The 15,558-nt window shown below is 40.0% G+C and overlaps 1 protein-coding gene across 1 annotated transcript in view; it reads right to left on the bottom strand.

Moving 5' to 3' along the window:
- The window catches only part of xrcc4 (X-ray repair complementing 4), a 39,698-nt gene that overhangs the window by 10,599 nt on the left and 13,541 nt on the right, over positions 1-15,558 (bottom strand). The window contains exons 2-6 of the mRNA XM_085464652.1: positions 13,079-13,213; positions 11,182-11,372; positions 7,744-7,910; positions 5,892-6,023; positions 5,516-5,655 (exon numbers count right to left, since the gene is read on the bottom strand). Coding sequence (XP_085320778.1) covers positions 5,516-5,655; positions 5,892-6,023; positions 7,744-7,910; positions 11,182-11,372; positions 13,079-13,211 — 763 coding nt within the window. The 5' untranslated portion in view covers positions 13,212-13,213. The remainder of the gene's footprint in view (positions 1-5,515; positions 5,656-5,891; positions 6,024-7,743; positions 7,911-11,181; positions 11,373-13,078; positions 13,214-15,558) is intronic.

Here is a 15,558-nt window from a genome sequence, read left to right as displayed (position 1 = left end):
ATGAAATGGCACCACCTCTAAGCCCTGACTTTCTACAAAAAAACATTCACGGAGAGAAGCAAAACTGGATAATAGCTTTGAACTTAACGCATCACATCATTAGAGTAGTTTGGACGCGGAAGCAGGGTTCATATGTCATCACTTAAAGACCGGATATCCCACCTGCTGTGAATGTTTTAAAGCAGTGCAGTTGTTATTATTATTACTTGTCACATCCCGTTTATGACAGTTAAAAAAATTACATTCATAAAAGAAGTAAAATTGTCTTGTGTAAACTAGAGATGGCACGATACCACTTTTTTATGTCCGATACCGATATCATAAATTTGGATATTGGCCGATACCGATATGAATCCAATATAGTGTTTCTTAATCAATAAAACTTTTTTTGTTTTTTTTGTTTTTTTAATATCTTGCTGCATTTTGTATAAGTTCAAACTCAAATTACAAACAAAACAAAACACTAAAGCTATTCTGTTATACCTGTATGCAAAAACTGTACTGCACCGAAAATATTTCATAGTTCAGCAATACTGATCAATCTAATGAACTTAAACCTTCTCCATCCTCCCTATTCTGGTATTTTAAAGAGTAAGCAACCTAACTAATAGGGTTGCAAACTCCCAGCAAAAAAAAGGAACCACCCCCCACCCTCCACCTCATGACGCTTAATCGACGTAATCAACTTTAATTTGATGCAGTGTGAAAAAAAATGCAAAGAAATCAATTCTTTTTCAAGAATAATTAAATAGATTCAACATCTTTCTTCAACAGAATTGCAGACTGCACAGATGGTACCTTCCCAAAGGAAAAAGTAGTAAAGCTTACTAGGGTATATTAGACTTAATAGTTACTATATACAGTAATGGACTTCTATACGTTTTACATAAGATTAAAACTTTGGGTGTAAGATTCAGATAATTATTTATTAAAAGCTAGATATTTTAAATGAGAATAAGAAAGAAAAGTATGTCTTTGTGCCCCCTTTTCCCTGTTAGCCCCACTGGCTAAATTTTGCTAGATCCGCCCCTGCACAGTTACCAGCCGTCAGCTACGTAGAAAAGGATCCTGGTGTACAAAGTAATATTAAATAAATTCTAACAACAGCTTATCAAGCTTAAACGTGCTGCTGTTGTTCAGCCGCTGGTTTCCTCTTTCTGGCGTGAAGTGGGCCAAAAACAAGCAAGAGAGACAGACTTGCGACAGAAAAGCCGATCAGCTGATCATTGATCAGTTTCACGATTGAAGTAGCAGCAGGAGAGGGAGGGGAGAGAAGAGGCAGTCGCTCCATATATCGGTTGTTCAGCTTAACGCGGGAATGCTTTAGAAACATTCAGAGATGAACTTACACACTTGCTTTACTTCTCTCTGCGATCACTTTCTCAGAGATGAAATGCCAATTTGGTAGCGAGGCTCCAAATGCTCAACCAGACCACGACAGGTCTCGCACGCCACAGCCGCTCTATCAGGTGATGCATACTGCTCCGACGTGCTACAGTTATGAGCCGAGTTATGCCATGTCGCAAGTTTTGTGAGGTGCTTTTTTGATATTTAATGGATCGGATTGCATTTTTTATTTCTCTCTGATATCCAATCCAGTAATTTAGGTCAGTATCGGACCGATACCGATACGTAATACCGGATCGGTCCATCTCTAGTGTAAACTGTATATGGTGTTAAATAGGCCTATACTATTGTACTTTAATGTTGTTCATAAAGGTGGTACTTTAAGAGCCATATATTTTATGAGGTGGTACTCATTGTGAAAAGTTTGAGAACCAATGTACTAGAGGTTTTACATATTCTTTCCAATGCAACTTTTCATTGTCACTCAAAGTACCAAGCATTTGGAGGAGCGTCCTATAGAACCTCTCAACGGCATTGGCTCTGGGATGATACAGTGTTGTACGTATCTTTTTCATGCCATCAATCTTGCATAGTTTGCTTATTGTGTTCAATTCAAAATCGGGGCCCTGATCGCTTAAGTCTGTCTGGGACAACGTTATGAACAATAAACTTTTCCCAGAAGACTTTTGCAACAGTGCATGCTCATTGATTGGGTGTAGGGACAGCCATTGCGAACTTAGTGAAGTCATCGATCATAACTAATACATCTTTTGTGTTAGACTGCTCTGACTCAATAGATAGATAAACTATAAAGAGTAACTCAAGGGGACTACCTGTCTGAATGTTCATGAGAGGGGCTGCCCTCTCACATCTACACTTCCGGCAGACATCACACTCACACACACTGATCAAGTCCTCTGCTAGCAAATGCTATGGCCCTCAACTGTCCATCCTGAAGTTGGTAAAGAGCTGCATCGAGGTCAATGGTACTAGCGTCCGTGTGGAGGATATATGGGAGTTTGAGGCCTGCAAAACCCAACACTGGGGCTGAGGTAAACGTTCAAACAGATCATTTGTGAGTCCATCTCTGGCCAAATGGCTCTTTTGGTATACAGACCTTTATTGCTTTGTGGATCTTTTCTTCCCCTTTTTTATTGGTAGGTAACCGGCGGTTAGCTCATTTAATGGCCTTAAAATGTTAGAGTAGTCCTGGATGAATCCCCGCTAATACCCAGCAAAGCCCAAAAAAGATCCTTAGCTCCTTAAAGTTGGTGGAGATGGGCCAAGTTGTGAGGGCTTTGATTTTCTCTGTATCTGTTTCGACTCCATACTCTAATGCTATATGGCTGAGGTACTTAACTGAGATATTTAAATATCTCAGCCGGGTGCTAATTTCAAGCCAAACTTTTTCAATTTCAACAGGACTCTCTTCAGACACTGCTCATGCTCTTCGAGGGATAACAAGAAAATAATGAGATCATCAATAAAGACGAGGACCTCCTTACGATTCATCAGACCCATACACCGCTCCATGAGCCTTTGAAATGCTTATTAAATTCCCAGAACCCAAAGGGATACATTAAGGCAATTTTCTGCTTGTCTGACTCCAACATTTCAATCCGATAGTATCCAAACTTGAGATCCAAGACTGAGAACCATTTTGACCCTGCCAGAGCTGAAAATGCTTCCTCTAGATTGGGAAGTGTGTATGCATCTTTATGGTTTAGAGGTTTAGCCTCCTTTAATTGATGCACAAACTACCAGACCCGTCCTTTTTCCTGACAACTACAATTGGGGCGGCAAAAGGAGATTCAGATTCTCGTATCACTCCAATGTCGAGTAGTTCTTGGAGGCGTTTCCTCACTAAGCTTTATTTGGTGGTGTACTTTTTCTGTCTGTCCAAAATCTAACTCATGCTGTGAAAACAGTTCTGGCACTGAATTAAGCATATTTGTGACACAATCTTTCCATTCAGCAGACAAGTTACTTCCAAAGTCAAAACTGATCTTTTTAGACTGAGTACGATCTTCTGACTGGTCTGAGGGTTTTGGCACCTTCTCTATTTGTTCTGTATGTAGGACTCAGGTTAAGGCATTAATGTTGGCTAGCACACAGCCTGAAGGGACAACAACGTTGTGATTGGTTTCATTTTTAATATGATTGGCAGTTAACAGGGCTTCTTAGCTGGCAGGTTAACAACACCAGTAGACCACTGGGGAAGGGAAAGGCTGATGACTGTTCAATAATGGCTCACCTCTCATTAATGGAGTCGGGGATATACACTGAGGCTTCCGGAACTGCTGTCTGCCCTGCTTCCACCACACATTTAAAGGTGTTTATTGAAGTCATTACATGGATGCACACTACTCTGCATTGCATAACTGCTAACTGAGGTCATGGTTAGTTTCTGAGTAGGAAAACAAAGTCTCTTGATAGTCCAAACACACTTAGCTCCCACAACAACAGCTCCCAATGATGTATTTTAAGCCATAGCTCACAAGTCAAAGTGTGGAAATGCCCAACGTTTGCTGGTTTGCCAACTTTAGAGCAATAAATGTGAAGGTAGTGGTGTTTCAGACCTGCTCTCAGTGACATGTCACACTCATCTTAGCAGGTGTTTTCCATCAGCTAGCAAAGTAAAAAAAAAAAAAACAAAAAAAACGGTAAAAGCACTTCTCCGCCAAACTCCAAAGCACAAAAATATGTAAGTAAGACTCAGATTAAAATGGACATGGCTTCATGATTTTTTTTATATTTAATAATATATGTGCAAGATCTAAAAGTAGACAAACTGAAACCAGTAAAAGAAATGAAATTTCCTGAGAATACATATGAGTGAGGAGAAAAAGTATGCAAACCTGTAGGATTACCAGCAAATTTATAGCAGAAATTAGAGTCAGGCCTTTTAATCAATGGGATGATCCAGTACAGGTGAGCACCTTGTTTTTATTCAACGAAATGACTTGAAGATCGGCATTACCCTCTACGTGAGTCAGGGAGGTCACGAAGGAAGACAAGGTAACTCTGAAGGCCCTGAGGTTCTCTGGTGTTTAGGGCAGGGCTAGAAGGAGAAAGCACTGCTCTCCAAAAAGAACGCTGCTACTCATCTACAGTTTACTAAAGATGACATAGATGAGCCACGAGACAATGTTCTGGATGGATGTGGCCAAAACAGCATGTTTACTTTAAATAAGTGTTCAGTTTGGAGAAAAGACAATAACAGAATTTGGCATAATTACATCTGTAAAACATTGTGGTGGTATTATGGTTTTTACCTGTTTAGGTACCATTAAACCAGAAAAGCTTACCATCAATGATATTAAAAGCTAGGAATCTTTCAGTAAATTCGCAAGGAAAATATCGTGACATCTATTTATGAACTAAAACAAGTTGGTCATGACAAAAGGAGCACAAGTACCTCCTCAAAGTAATGGTTTAACAAGAATGTTTGGAGATTAATTTAAGAGATTAATTAAGAGATTAAGATTAAGTTTACTTGGTTATTTAATTTTCTGTGGCAGCTTCTAAGAGCAGCTCCCTCTTTTCTTATTGACGTTGTGCCACAAGGTTCTGTTCTGGGTCCTTTACTGTTTCTGTTATATCTGTGACACACTTACACACTCTTCTACACACTTTGAGCCTTTTTAAATACACTTCTTATCACTGCTACACAGATGAGATTTAGTTGTACGTCTCTTTTAATCCCCAAGATACTTCTAATCTATCCCGCATAGGCGCTTAGACTCTATTAATAGTTATTTGGATGACAATTTTCTCCAACTTAATGAAGAGAAAACAGAAATTCGTTTTTTGTATCCCTGACAGATTGATGGCTAAGGTAATGGAAACTCTAGGTCCTCTTACCTCTTGTGCTAAATCTTCAGTTCAAGAACATTGGTGTAACTTCAGACTCAGTTTTCACTCTGGGTGTTCAGGTTGAGGGCCTGCTGCCTGTGCATCATACAAGGCTGAGAACTAAAGCAGACAGAGCTTTTGTAACCCCAGACTCTCGAAGTCTCTTCCTCTGAGCTTGAGAACAATCGATTCTCTTTTTAAAAGCAGCTAAAAACTCACCAACAATGATTCCCAGTTTGATTTTTAGCTATTTGTTTTGATGTTTTGACAAAATTGTACTTAATTGTTTTTTCCCCAGTGTCACCAGTCTTACCCAAACTGGAGGCTGGAGTCGACTGCGTCTCCACTGGGTCCTCATCAGTACTGCCGCCATAATCATCCTCTTCAACACCATCATCCTGACCTCTTGTCTGACCTGACTTTACTGAGTCTTTCTTTCGTTGGTCATTACTCCTGTATCAGAAACCATACATTATACATGATTCACTGCTTAACATAACTTTTACAACAAAGAAATCAGAGGAATGTTGTAATTAAGGAAAAATACCCTTGACCTGTTTAATAAGCAATTATGGCATATATTTCATTTAAAAAAAACGCTTGCCTTAAAACTCACAGCTAAAAATCTACTTTTTAAACATTTGGAAAAGCTTCAGTGTTTGAGAGTCAATGTGGTATAAGCAGTGCACCTCATTTCCTCCAGTTTTGTGACATCCTGCTGTAGACTGCGGATCTTTGCTTTCTTCTCATTCAGAACCAGGACAAACCGAGTGTAAAGCTCTGCCTCCAGGGCTTCCTTACCACCAATGTAACGCTTCAGTCTTGAATGTACAGAAACAAAAAAGTTCTTTAGCAAACCCAAATATACTAATTAGTCTGTGTAATCTGGCTTCATGGAAAGATCAAGTTGGTGAAAATGTATGCCATGCCTTCTGATGATACTGCCTAAGGGAAGCATGTATATTTTAAATAGAATTGGTCCTAGCACGGAACCCTGTGGAACTCTATTGTTATCCTTAGTGTGTGAAGAGGACTTTTAATTCCTAAGGAGATCATTTGTAACCTGTACTAGAGCTGTTTCTATCCTGTAATGAATTTTGAAACCTGACTCAGCCTCTTCAAATATAATAATGTTTATGGTGACTCAGGATTTAGTACAGTCTACTAGTGTAAAAGGCTGAGAGTAAAAAACAAAACAAAACATAAATTACAGTCCATTTAACATGGACTAAACTAGATGATCATTTTAAAAATGCTGACACTTTATGACATTATATAGAGCCACGGATAGAAAACAAAACATCTGAAACAGAGTGTGCAGTGACAGGAAGACAAAGCAACAGTTTTGGTGTGGACCAAAATTAGGGATGGGTATCGTTTAGGTTTTATCCGATACCGGTGCCAAATCGGTATTTTTGAAACGGTGCCGGTGCTCAAACGGTGCTCAAACCGGTGCTTAAAGGATGGAGAACACAAAATTGGTCCAAAAACCTCTCATGTTCAGCTGGTTTTTTGTAAAAAGATAACAATGTTAGCCTTTTCTGCAGCTATGGGGCATATATGGTATCACTCTTGGCTGGAAGCAGTGCTTAAACAATGGAAAAAACACAAACTTTATCCAAAAACCTCTCATGTTTAACTGTTTTCCACTTTTTCTTTGGTCCTTTTAGCCTTTTTGGCCAGGGTGAAGGGAGTATCTGCCATCAAACAAGAAGACAGCTGCATGTAACTACGACGGTGTTTGCTAGTTCACCTTACTGCATTAATGTAATAACGTGGTTAGCCTACTCAACGTAAATGACACACGAACAACATTAAGCTACTCACGCAGAGAAGAACGGCTGCTGCTGCCATCATCATCCGTCATCATTTCTGCTACACTGGCAGGGCTAGGGGCCAGGACTCTCCTCTTCGGGGTTTTTGGGGGATATTGCTAACTCCGGGTCAGATAACAGGCAACCCACGCAGAGTAGATGCGCTCGATGTGAGGTCTCGCAGCAAGCTATCATACGGCGCATTTCTCGGCTTTAAAAAAAACACTATGCGTCGCCAGGTGTTTCATCGGATTCGAGGTGTCACCTCCTTTGACAGTATCACAGTATCAGCTTAAAGCACTTGTTGCTGCTGAGTTTGCATATTTTGCTGTGAAGTACAGGCAGACTTTTGACCGCTTCGCCTTGGGCATTTTTAATCTGTAGCTCTGCTCTAAAAGAACGCACGTACCTGGACCCGCCTACTATCCTCGGAAACGTAAAATGATTGGCTAGAAGTGTATCACAGCTCAGGAAAAAAAAGCACCGAAATAAAGCACCGAAATGTGCGCTGCTTTTCGGTCTGGTTACTACCGTTTATGTCAGAACCGGTGCCATCATGGCACCGGACACCGGTACCCATCCCTAACCAAAATATTCCTGTATTTTCTGTGCACTATGTGCTAGCACAAGATTACATACTCGCACCTTCCAGTTTGTGTGGTTTGGGTGTAAAGTTGACTTTACTGTGATTTTGTATGCATGTGTGTTCATCCATGCATGTACTTACTCTGCAGTGATGTGTTGCTGTTCTCCTCGAAGTCTCTCGTTCTCCTCCTGTAGTCTCTGGTTGTGGTGCTGCAGGTTATTTCCCCTCTGCAGACTGTGAATCAGTAAATTTCTCACTGCCTCTGCTGGCTCTGGGACGGCCTTCAGCAGAACGCAGCCCAGCCTGAACTGGAAGAAAGGAGTGAAAAATCAACCAAACAAACTGACTTGTTTAGTTTTGTAAAGGCAGTCTTTGTGACCTAAATATATGTTTTTAGAGCTACAACTACCAAGCTGTGGTGTTCTCATGGACCTGTATTACTGGCACATGTTCATAACGTATTTATCCAAAATAACTGACAGATGATTTGATATTCTTGATAAGATCTTTGGGCTGTCATAACCATATCATAACATGACAGCCCTACTACCAAGTATTTCATTACTGATGAACTACTAAATGTATTTTGAGAGGTTAAATACTAAAGAAAGGCTATCAGAGAGAGTGAAAACTTAAAGAATGAAATAAAACTCTAACCAAAACTGTCTGATTTGACAGTATTAAAGTTTAACTACTATGTTTAGACTTAATTTGAGGTTATGGGCCATCTCACTCATATCACAAGCATAGTGATCAGTGGCCTCTGGGGAACAAACGTTTCTCTCAAACATGTTTGCATTCACACAAAGACATGGAGCACAAATGTGGGTATCAGCTCTAACTTCTGACCCCTGTGATCCACAGCTCCATAAATAACTCTGTTTCATGGGGGAAGTAATAGTTGTGTGTCTCCAGACTGGATAAGAGAGATAAACAGCAGAAAATCAACACCAAATGCTGATATACTATCCTCCACGTACTGTTTTAATTAAGTCGCAGTTCCTGGATTAATCATTTGATGCCAGCGTAAACTACCCACAGACTACAATGTAAAAATACTCAGCTTCACAGCATTAAAAAGCATCTTTAAATCCTGGCACAAACCAAAGAAATAAAAAGTGTTTTATTCTTTAAGGATAGTTTTCCCCTGTGTTTCAATCAACACAGCCACAACGCAACTTTAAGTATCAACAAAGCCAATTGTGGTGAGTTACAGTCACAATGTGGCTCTTGTTCGGGTTGTATGAAGGGAGAATTACGTGACAAACAATCTTTTCTTCTCTGAAGTGGAAGACTTTACATTTCACTATTTACTCACTATTTCCTCGCAGTACATTTGAGGAACTGCAATTTCTACTGAATAGACAAACCAGTAATTTATCCCTTCCTGCATTTCCACACTTTCTGTTTTTTCTGTGTCTAACCTTTGCCAGCTATTACTTCATCAACTCTTACAAATGGTAAGTAAATAACATGTGACTGAAATATTACATATTGAAATGAAAATGGCTTTTCTAAGACGCTCTGGGAAAAACGTTCTAGTTATCTTCTCCTTGTATTCACTGAGTTAGTATTGTGCTCTTAGTCATCATAAGCCTACCTCCAACTGTTACCTGAGGGCTTATGTGAGGGGCAGTAGGTTGTAAAGCTGCTAATCAAACTGGATGTTGTTGACTGGTTTTAGGCACCAGCAGGCCAGCTGGACACAAAATATTGAGAGCAACAGGTTTCCAATGTCATCATAGCAACAGTACTGTTTGTAACTCTGACTCACTGATTCACATAAATTAACAGCTAGACACTTTTATTTCAGGACTGGTCCCCCACTTACTCCAAATTTACAACCAAGAAGAGTGAATGTTGCATTTCTCCTTTATCCCCCCACCTAATAGTCTAACACTAAAAATCTAAGATGTATTCCCATTAACAACTAATAATATTAATAATGGATTGCATTTATATAGCGCTTTTCTAGACAGTCAAAGCGCTTTACAATTCCACCATTCATTCACCCTCACATTCACAATTTTCCTGAGAAATGGTAAATGGACTGATACTTACATAGCACTTTTCTACCTGGAGCACTTAAAGCACAATTTACTACAAGCTTCATTCACCCAATCACACACACATTCATCCACATGCTGTTTTCTGTACGCAAGCTCCTTATCTAATATTCACACACTCAAAACTCAGGTTTCAGTATCTTGCTCAGGAATACTTCAAAACGCTGGAATGGTAAACGGCCCGCTCTACTACCTAAACCACAGCTGCATAATAGCTTACAGCACCTGGTATTCACCCATCTGACCCTGCTCAGCTTCTGAGATCAGATAAAACTGGGTGCGCAAATAGTCAGATACAAGGACTGGAAGGAGTGAAAAGGAGAGAAAATGCAGCCAGTGTCCAAAGATACCATCTAAAATACTAAAGTTAGGTGCTCCCTGAAGTGGTTGACTATTTCCAAGTGTGAGACTCATTTCTGGGCTCTGCTGGCAATCAGCAGAGCTTGACAGGAGCAGAAATAGGGAGACATTACAGTGAAGGCTCATGTTATGACTCAAAACCTTATGACAGATGAATAACTGGGCTTTTCTCTGTTGCGGAAGAAAAGCCTTGGTCACCTCTAATAACACATTGCTGCACACGTCAGTAAACTGACACATGGTACTTTCATTATTTTTTTTTAATTGCAACATAGATTCATTTCCCTTTTGCTGTTATGGAAGCACTCAACATTTCCATTTTTTTCACAACTACGATGAGAACATAGGCCCTGTGTCTAAATCTTGTACGTGTATTCACACAGTGAACCTTTACAGAAGCATTACTCAGTCAACTGCCAAATACCATCACTCCGTCTGTCGAAATATGAAACACCAGCAGTGCAAATATACTAAAGGTCATATTTCATAAAGCCACTAATCGATATTAAATGTGAAGCCACAAACCAAGAACAAAGATTCAAATGACAAAGAGCAACTGAAAATACAAGAAACAAATCAAAAAGATTCATAAAACTACAACAAATAACCACAAAATATGAAGAAAGAGACAAAAATAAGCACACTACAGAGATACACAATAACCACAAAAAGACAAAAAAATACACTGAGGAACCATGACAACCAGAAAACATGGTAGTTTCATTTAACCTGCAGAAAAGTAGTGCAAAAGTCAAAATACAAGGCTTGCTGACATTTAAATAAGTCTTTTTCACTTTCATTTCTGTGTTTGCGCGTGTGCAGTGTGAGAGGTTGCTTTGATACCATCACGACGGGCGACAGGATTTCAAACAGGTTTGATTTTCTTGCAACCATACAATTGTTGATCGGGAGCTCGTCGTGAGGTGTTAATCGCTTCTCGTTACCCCATGTATACTACACGATGCACAACACACGATTAAAGCGAAACTCGGGCCGATCCCACAACCGTCGCTCGACTGAAAAGTCGACTCAAAATGGGCCAAAAATGGGCCAGCTTAACCACACTACACTGTTTATCTAACCCACTGCTATCTGGGTGTCATAGTGAGATATTAGGTCTAACTCATTCATGAGTTAGACATGCAGCACTTACTGAGATATCCTTCTGCATCTTCTCATATGTCAGTGTCAAAGTGGAACTGTGACCTGGGGGATTAGGTGTCAAAGTGAAGTTGTAGGTGTTGGAGTTTTCTCTCCCTGTAAAGGCTTGCTCCACGTCCTCGATATATCTTTCCAATGGCATCTCCAGTTCCTCTGCCTCATTGCACACCACTTCACCCCTCACTGTATAGGAAAAAATAAATAAAAAGAGAATCACGTCTAAAATTAAAATTAAGAAAAAGATTATCCCAAATCCTCTAGCAGCTAATTCAGCATGTTACTCAATGAGATGGAAACAGTGTTGATTTTTGAGGGGAAAAAGTGTACAGTGGGCACATTTAAGTTTAGCAACATCAGAATCTGTTGCTGTTAATGAATTGAGGCTGGAACCTCCAGTGCTAAAAAGTGCAGCCACACGTTTAGTCCAGATTGGACAATGTATGCGTGAATTAGAGCAAATAAAATTTGATGGCAAATAATTGAAATTTGCCAGGGCGCCACAGCCACGCCCTTTGACAAAAACTCAAAAGATCTACAATTCAATATTGCCTAGGTCTGCAGTTTAGACTGACCAAATGTGAAGTTCATCTGATAAAACCCCAAGGAGAAGTTCTCGAAAGTACAACAACTGGAAATGGTCAAAGCTGTGCCAAAACTCGAAGTGGCGGTCTTTCTGTTGGCTTTGGGACATGGGTCTATCGGACCCATGGATTTGCATGTTACACACGTGTACCAAATTTCATACAACTATGTGAAACCCAGCACGGGGACGTAATTTTTCCTCACTGTGCAGGGGGGTTTTCCGAGCCATTTTGCCCCACCCATGTCTGAAACAAAAATAATAATAAAATTTTCACCAGACTTGACACGTGTGCAATACTTCATGAGTTTTTAAATATGTTAAATCCCCCAAAAAGCCCCTTCATTTGCTTTAATAATTACAATAATGAATGGAGTGATTACAATAAGGCCTTCACATATTTCGTGCTTGGGCCCTGAATGATTTTGATAATTACTGTAAATACAGGGCTGCTGTGGTATAAACGTTGCACTGTGTGTTGATTTAATACATTTACTAAGCACTGTGTACATCCCAGAACCACCAACTTTCCCATTAGTAGATGACCTGTCCTACATCCTGAGCTACAGCTATCCCTCAAATCAGTATGTTACAAATTACTGATTTAAGTTTCACATATATTTCAAGAATCGTTAGTTTCTGAACTGAATCAACCAAAAAGGTCATTCAGTTCCTCTGAATACAGCGGTTTTCAGTGGTTTATAGTCATCTGGTTTTTAGTCATCACTCATCCAACTGACTTCTTGACCCTCTTCAGATTCAGACGGAAGAAGTCACTTGGGTCTAGATAAATGGTATCAAGGATTTTTGTCTGAATTACTGAGCTTGCAACAAAACATTCTTTGTCTTTATTTTTTGCATTTAGCATTTTCTAAACTAATTTTCAGCTTAGCGTGCAGCAGCTTTCTGAAGAACAAACTAAATTCATCTATCAAAGATATAGCAAAAACTTTCAGAATGGCCAAGTCAGCTACACCAGAACAGCAGAAAACAACTTGGCCCCGTCACACAGGCCCAGAAGCCCATTAGTGACCATTTGGTAACCACCGGTTGATAAGGAAAAATGTATTTTCAGGAATGATTAGCAGGTGGTTACTGGAGGTTGCCAGCAGTTGCTCAGTGAAATTGGTACCAATTTCCAATGTCCCAGGCAACATTTATCTCAAAGGACTTTAAGCCTTTGAAGTTTATCTTGAGCCTCTGAAAACTGAGGACTGTGTATAAAAATGGCATGTGATGTAAAAGAGGTAAGAGTGTATAATATAAGGTAATAAACTGTGAAGTCATGCTGAGTGATTTTTGTTTTTACCTTCCCCTCTCCATGCATCTTGTCCATCAGTAAGCAGCAACTGGAAACCGGTACTAAAGTTGCACCCTTCCCAGTCCACCCGCAGGAAATAGGTGTCTGAGCAGAGATTAATTTCACGCACTGACGTGTGCATCCCTGCAGACAGACAGACCAAAAACTGATTAAAAGATCACTTAAGTTTTCCGAGTACTTTAATAGGTACTTACTACTGGATTTGGTTAACATCATTTCATTACATCAAACCTTTCAATGGCCCCACGTGTGAGGTCAGCATGACAGAAATGTTTGATTACAGGACAAAGACGATCACTCAGAACAACTTTGTACTGATTTCCCTTTGAGGCTGTGGTGTCCAAACCCAGGCCTCAAAGGGCCGGCGTCCTGCTGTGTAGACCCAGGGTGAGATCTAAAACCTGCACGACACCGGCCCTCGAGGCCTCGAGTTGGCCAAGCCAGCTTTAAGGGATTAAGTGGAGAGGACATACCACCTAAAAAAATAAAATAAAATAAAAAAGATTCCAGTCTGTAATTGTCTTTTCATTGAAGCGCATTTCTGGATTCCCTCATCGAGCAGCCACATGCTTGTGCTCTTCATTAGAGAAAAAAAAATTGACAATGTTTCTATCCACTGTACTTGACCTGTAACTGTACTTGTCAAAGTGGTCAATAATTTATTTTATTTTATGACATAAAGAAATATAGATAGATAGAGTGAGCTTGTCTCATTTTGCAACTCTTCATCATTCTCTCACATAAAGAAATTAAGAAACCACGAAAAGGTTCGTGAATGCAAAGTATTTTTCGGAAAATAAAATAAAATGGTTTTTACTTCTTTGCTTTTGTAAATTTGTAATTTTCTGTATGACCATGGTCTGATCATTATTGATGTAAATCTTTTGAAACTAAAGCTAAAACTGGCTCTTTAAAAGCTAGAGACTGTTAGCATGGGGATTGGCAGACCTGACGACTGGATGCGTTTCAGCAGGAGCAGAGTCCCAGGTAGGGGATGGGTGTCGTTTTGTGGGCATGCTTGATGTTGCCTTACACATGTTCCAGTGCCCCGTCCCACCAGTGTCCTGCCGGTGTAAACGTATCTAATATTTCATGACGCATAGCTGAGTTCCCGGGAAGAGGAGAATGGCAAAAAAACTTCTAAGACCAACAATTTAAAGACTGAAAAGCACAGATAGTGGATGCAGCAGACACTTCTTATTATTTTTAACACTCTGCTTCAATTCAGCTCTTTGTATGTTATGACTTCGTTCTTTTCTGCGGGTGGCTTACGGACCAACAAAACCGTAAGCAAGAGCTGCCCACAGACCAGCTGTAGCACATACTTTGTACACTGCCTTCATCTGACAACAGATGTCACTCGGACATCTGTGCAGTCAAGATCTTGAAGGACTGCATGCCAGCTCTTCTCACATCGGTGAAAACCACCTCTCCCCTCCTCTGTCCAACCAAATAATGTACAAATAATATGACCAAATATGACCAGATAATGGTCATAAATTTACAGGACCATAAATCCCAGACAAGCAGGAAAGCCCAGACCTTCAACTTGTCAGCAACCTCCTCCAGCTTATCCAAAGAAACATCGAAGCACTCCCAGGCCATCCAGTATATATATTCTCTGGGTCTAGTCAGGGGTCTCCTCCGGAGCCTCGTCTCACTAGGACATGACTAATTGGAATACTTTATCCAAGAGGCGCCCACCTCAGCTGACTCATTTTGATGTAGAGGAGCAGCGGCTCTACTCTGAGCCTCTCTTGACTAACTGAACTCACGCTGTCACGAAGGGAAAGCCCATCCACCTTTCACAGAAATCTCATTTCCACTGCTTGTATCCATGAAGATGGATAGTGCCAAAAAAAACAACTGACGAAGAACAGTCACAGGTAACAGAGCTGGTTTTATTTAAAGTTTTCTTTGGTATGCGGGGAGACATTGACATGCAGAGTTGAAAACAGTCGTAATTTTTCAGTGGAATAAATTTCTTGTACTGCAACCTTTAACAGCAATAGTTTTACGACAGGTTTTGCAAATTTGCAAATTGTTCGACATCCTCCTTGTAAAATCCAAACGACAGCTAGTCTAATTCCTACAACAATGCTCCATCTCGTGGTAGATGGTTGCATAACATTTAGGACACAACAAGGTATCAAAGGGTATTCACTAATTACCAAATAATAAGTATCTAGTTTCATTCCAACCTAGGGAAACAAAAAATACATCAAAACTAGAAACCAAAATAAAAGAAATGAATTAACCTCACTAAAAAGAGTCAGTTGCTATAAGCATAGGCATGGCTGGATGTCTCAGCTTCACATTAATTTCTCTGAAGTTGTGGAATTCAGCCCTTCTTTTTGTCACAAAAAATTGGCAGACATCAGCAGTGAGCAAACTCATTTACTGTTTAGTTCAAGCCAAGATGATTAAAAGCGAGCTTGTGTCAATAGGATCTAAACAGCAGAAGCTTT

This window comes from Copadichromis virginalis, linkage group LG7 (assembly GCF_057382275.1).
Source record: "Copadichromis virginalis isolate Kocher_CV1m ecotype Utaka linkage group LG7, C_Virginalis_male_GT1.1, whole genome shotgun sequence".
Lineage (NCBI taxonomy): Eukaryota > Metazoa > Chordata > Actinopteri > Cichliformes > Cichlidae > Copadichromis > Copadichromis virginalis.
This window is presented reverse-complemented; position numbering and strand designations above follow the sequence as displayed.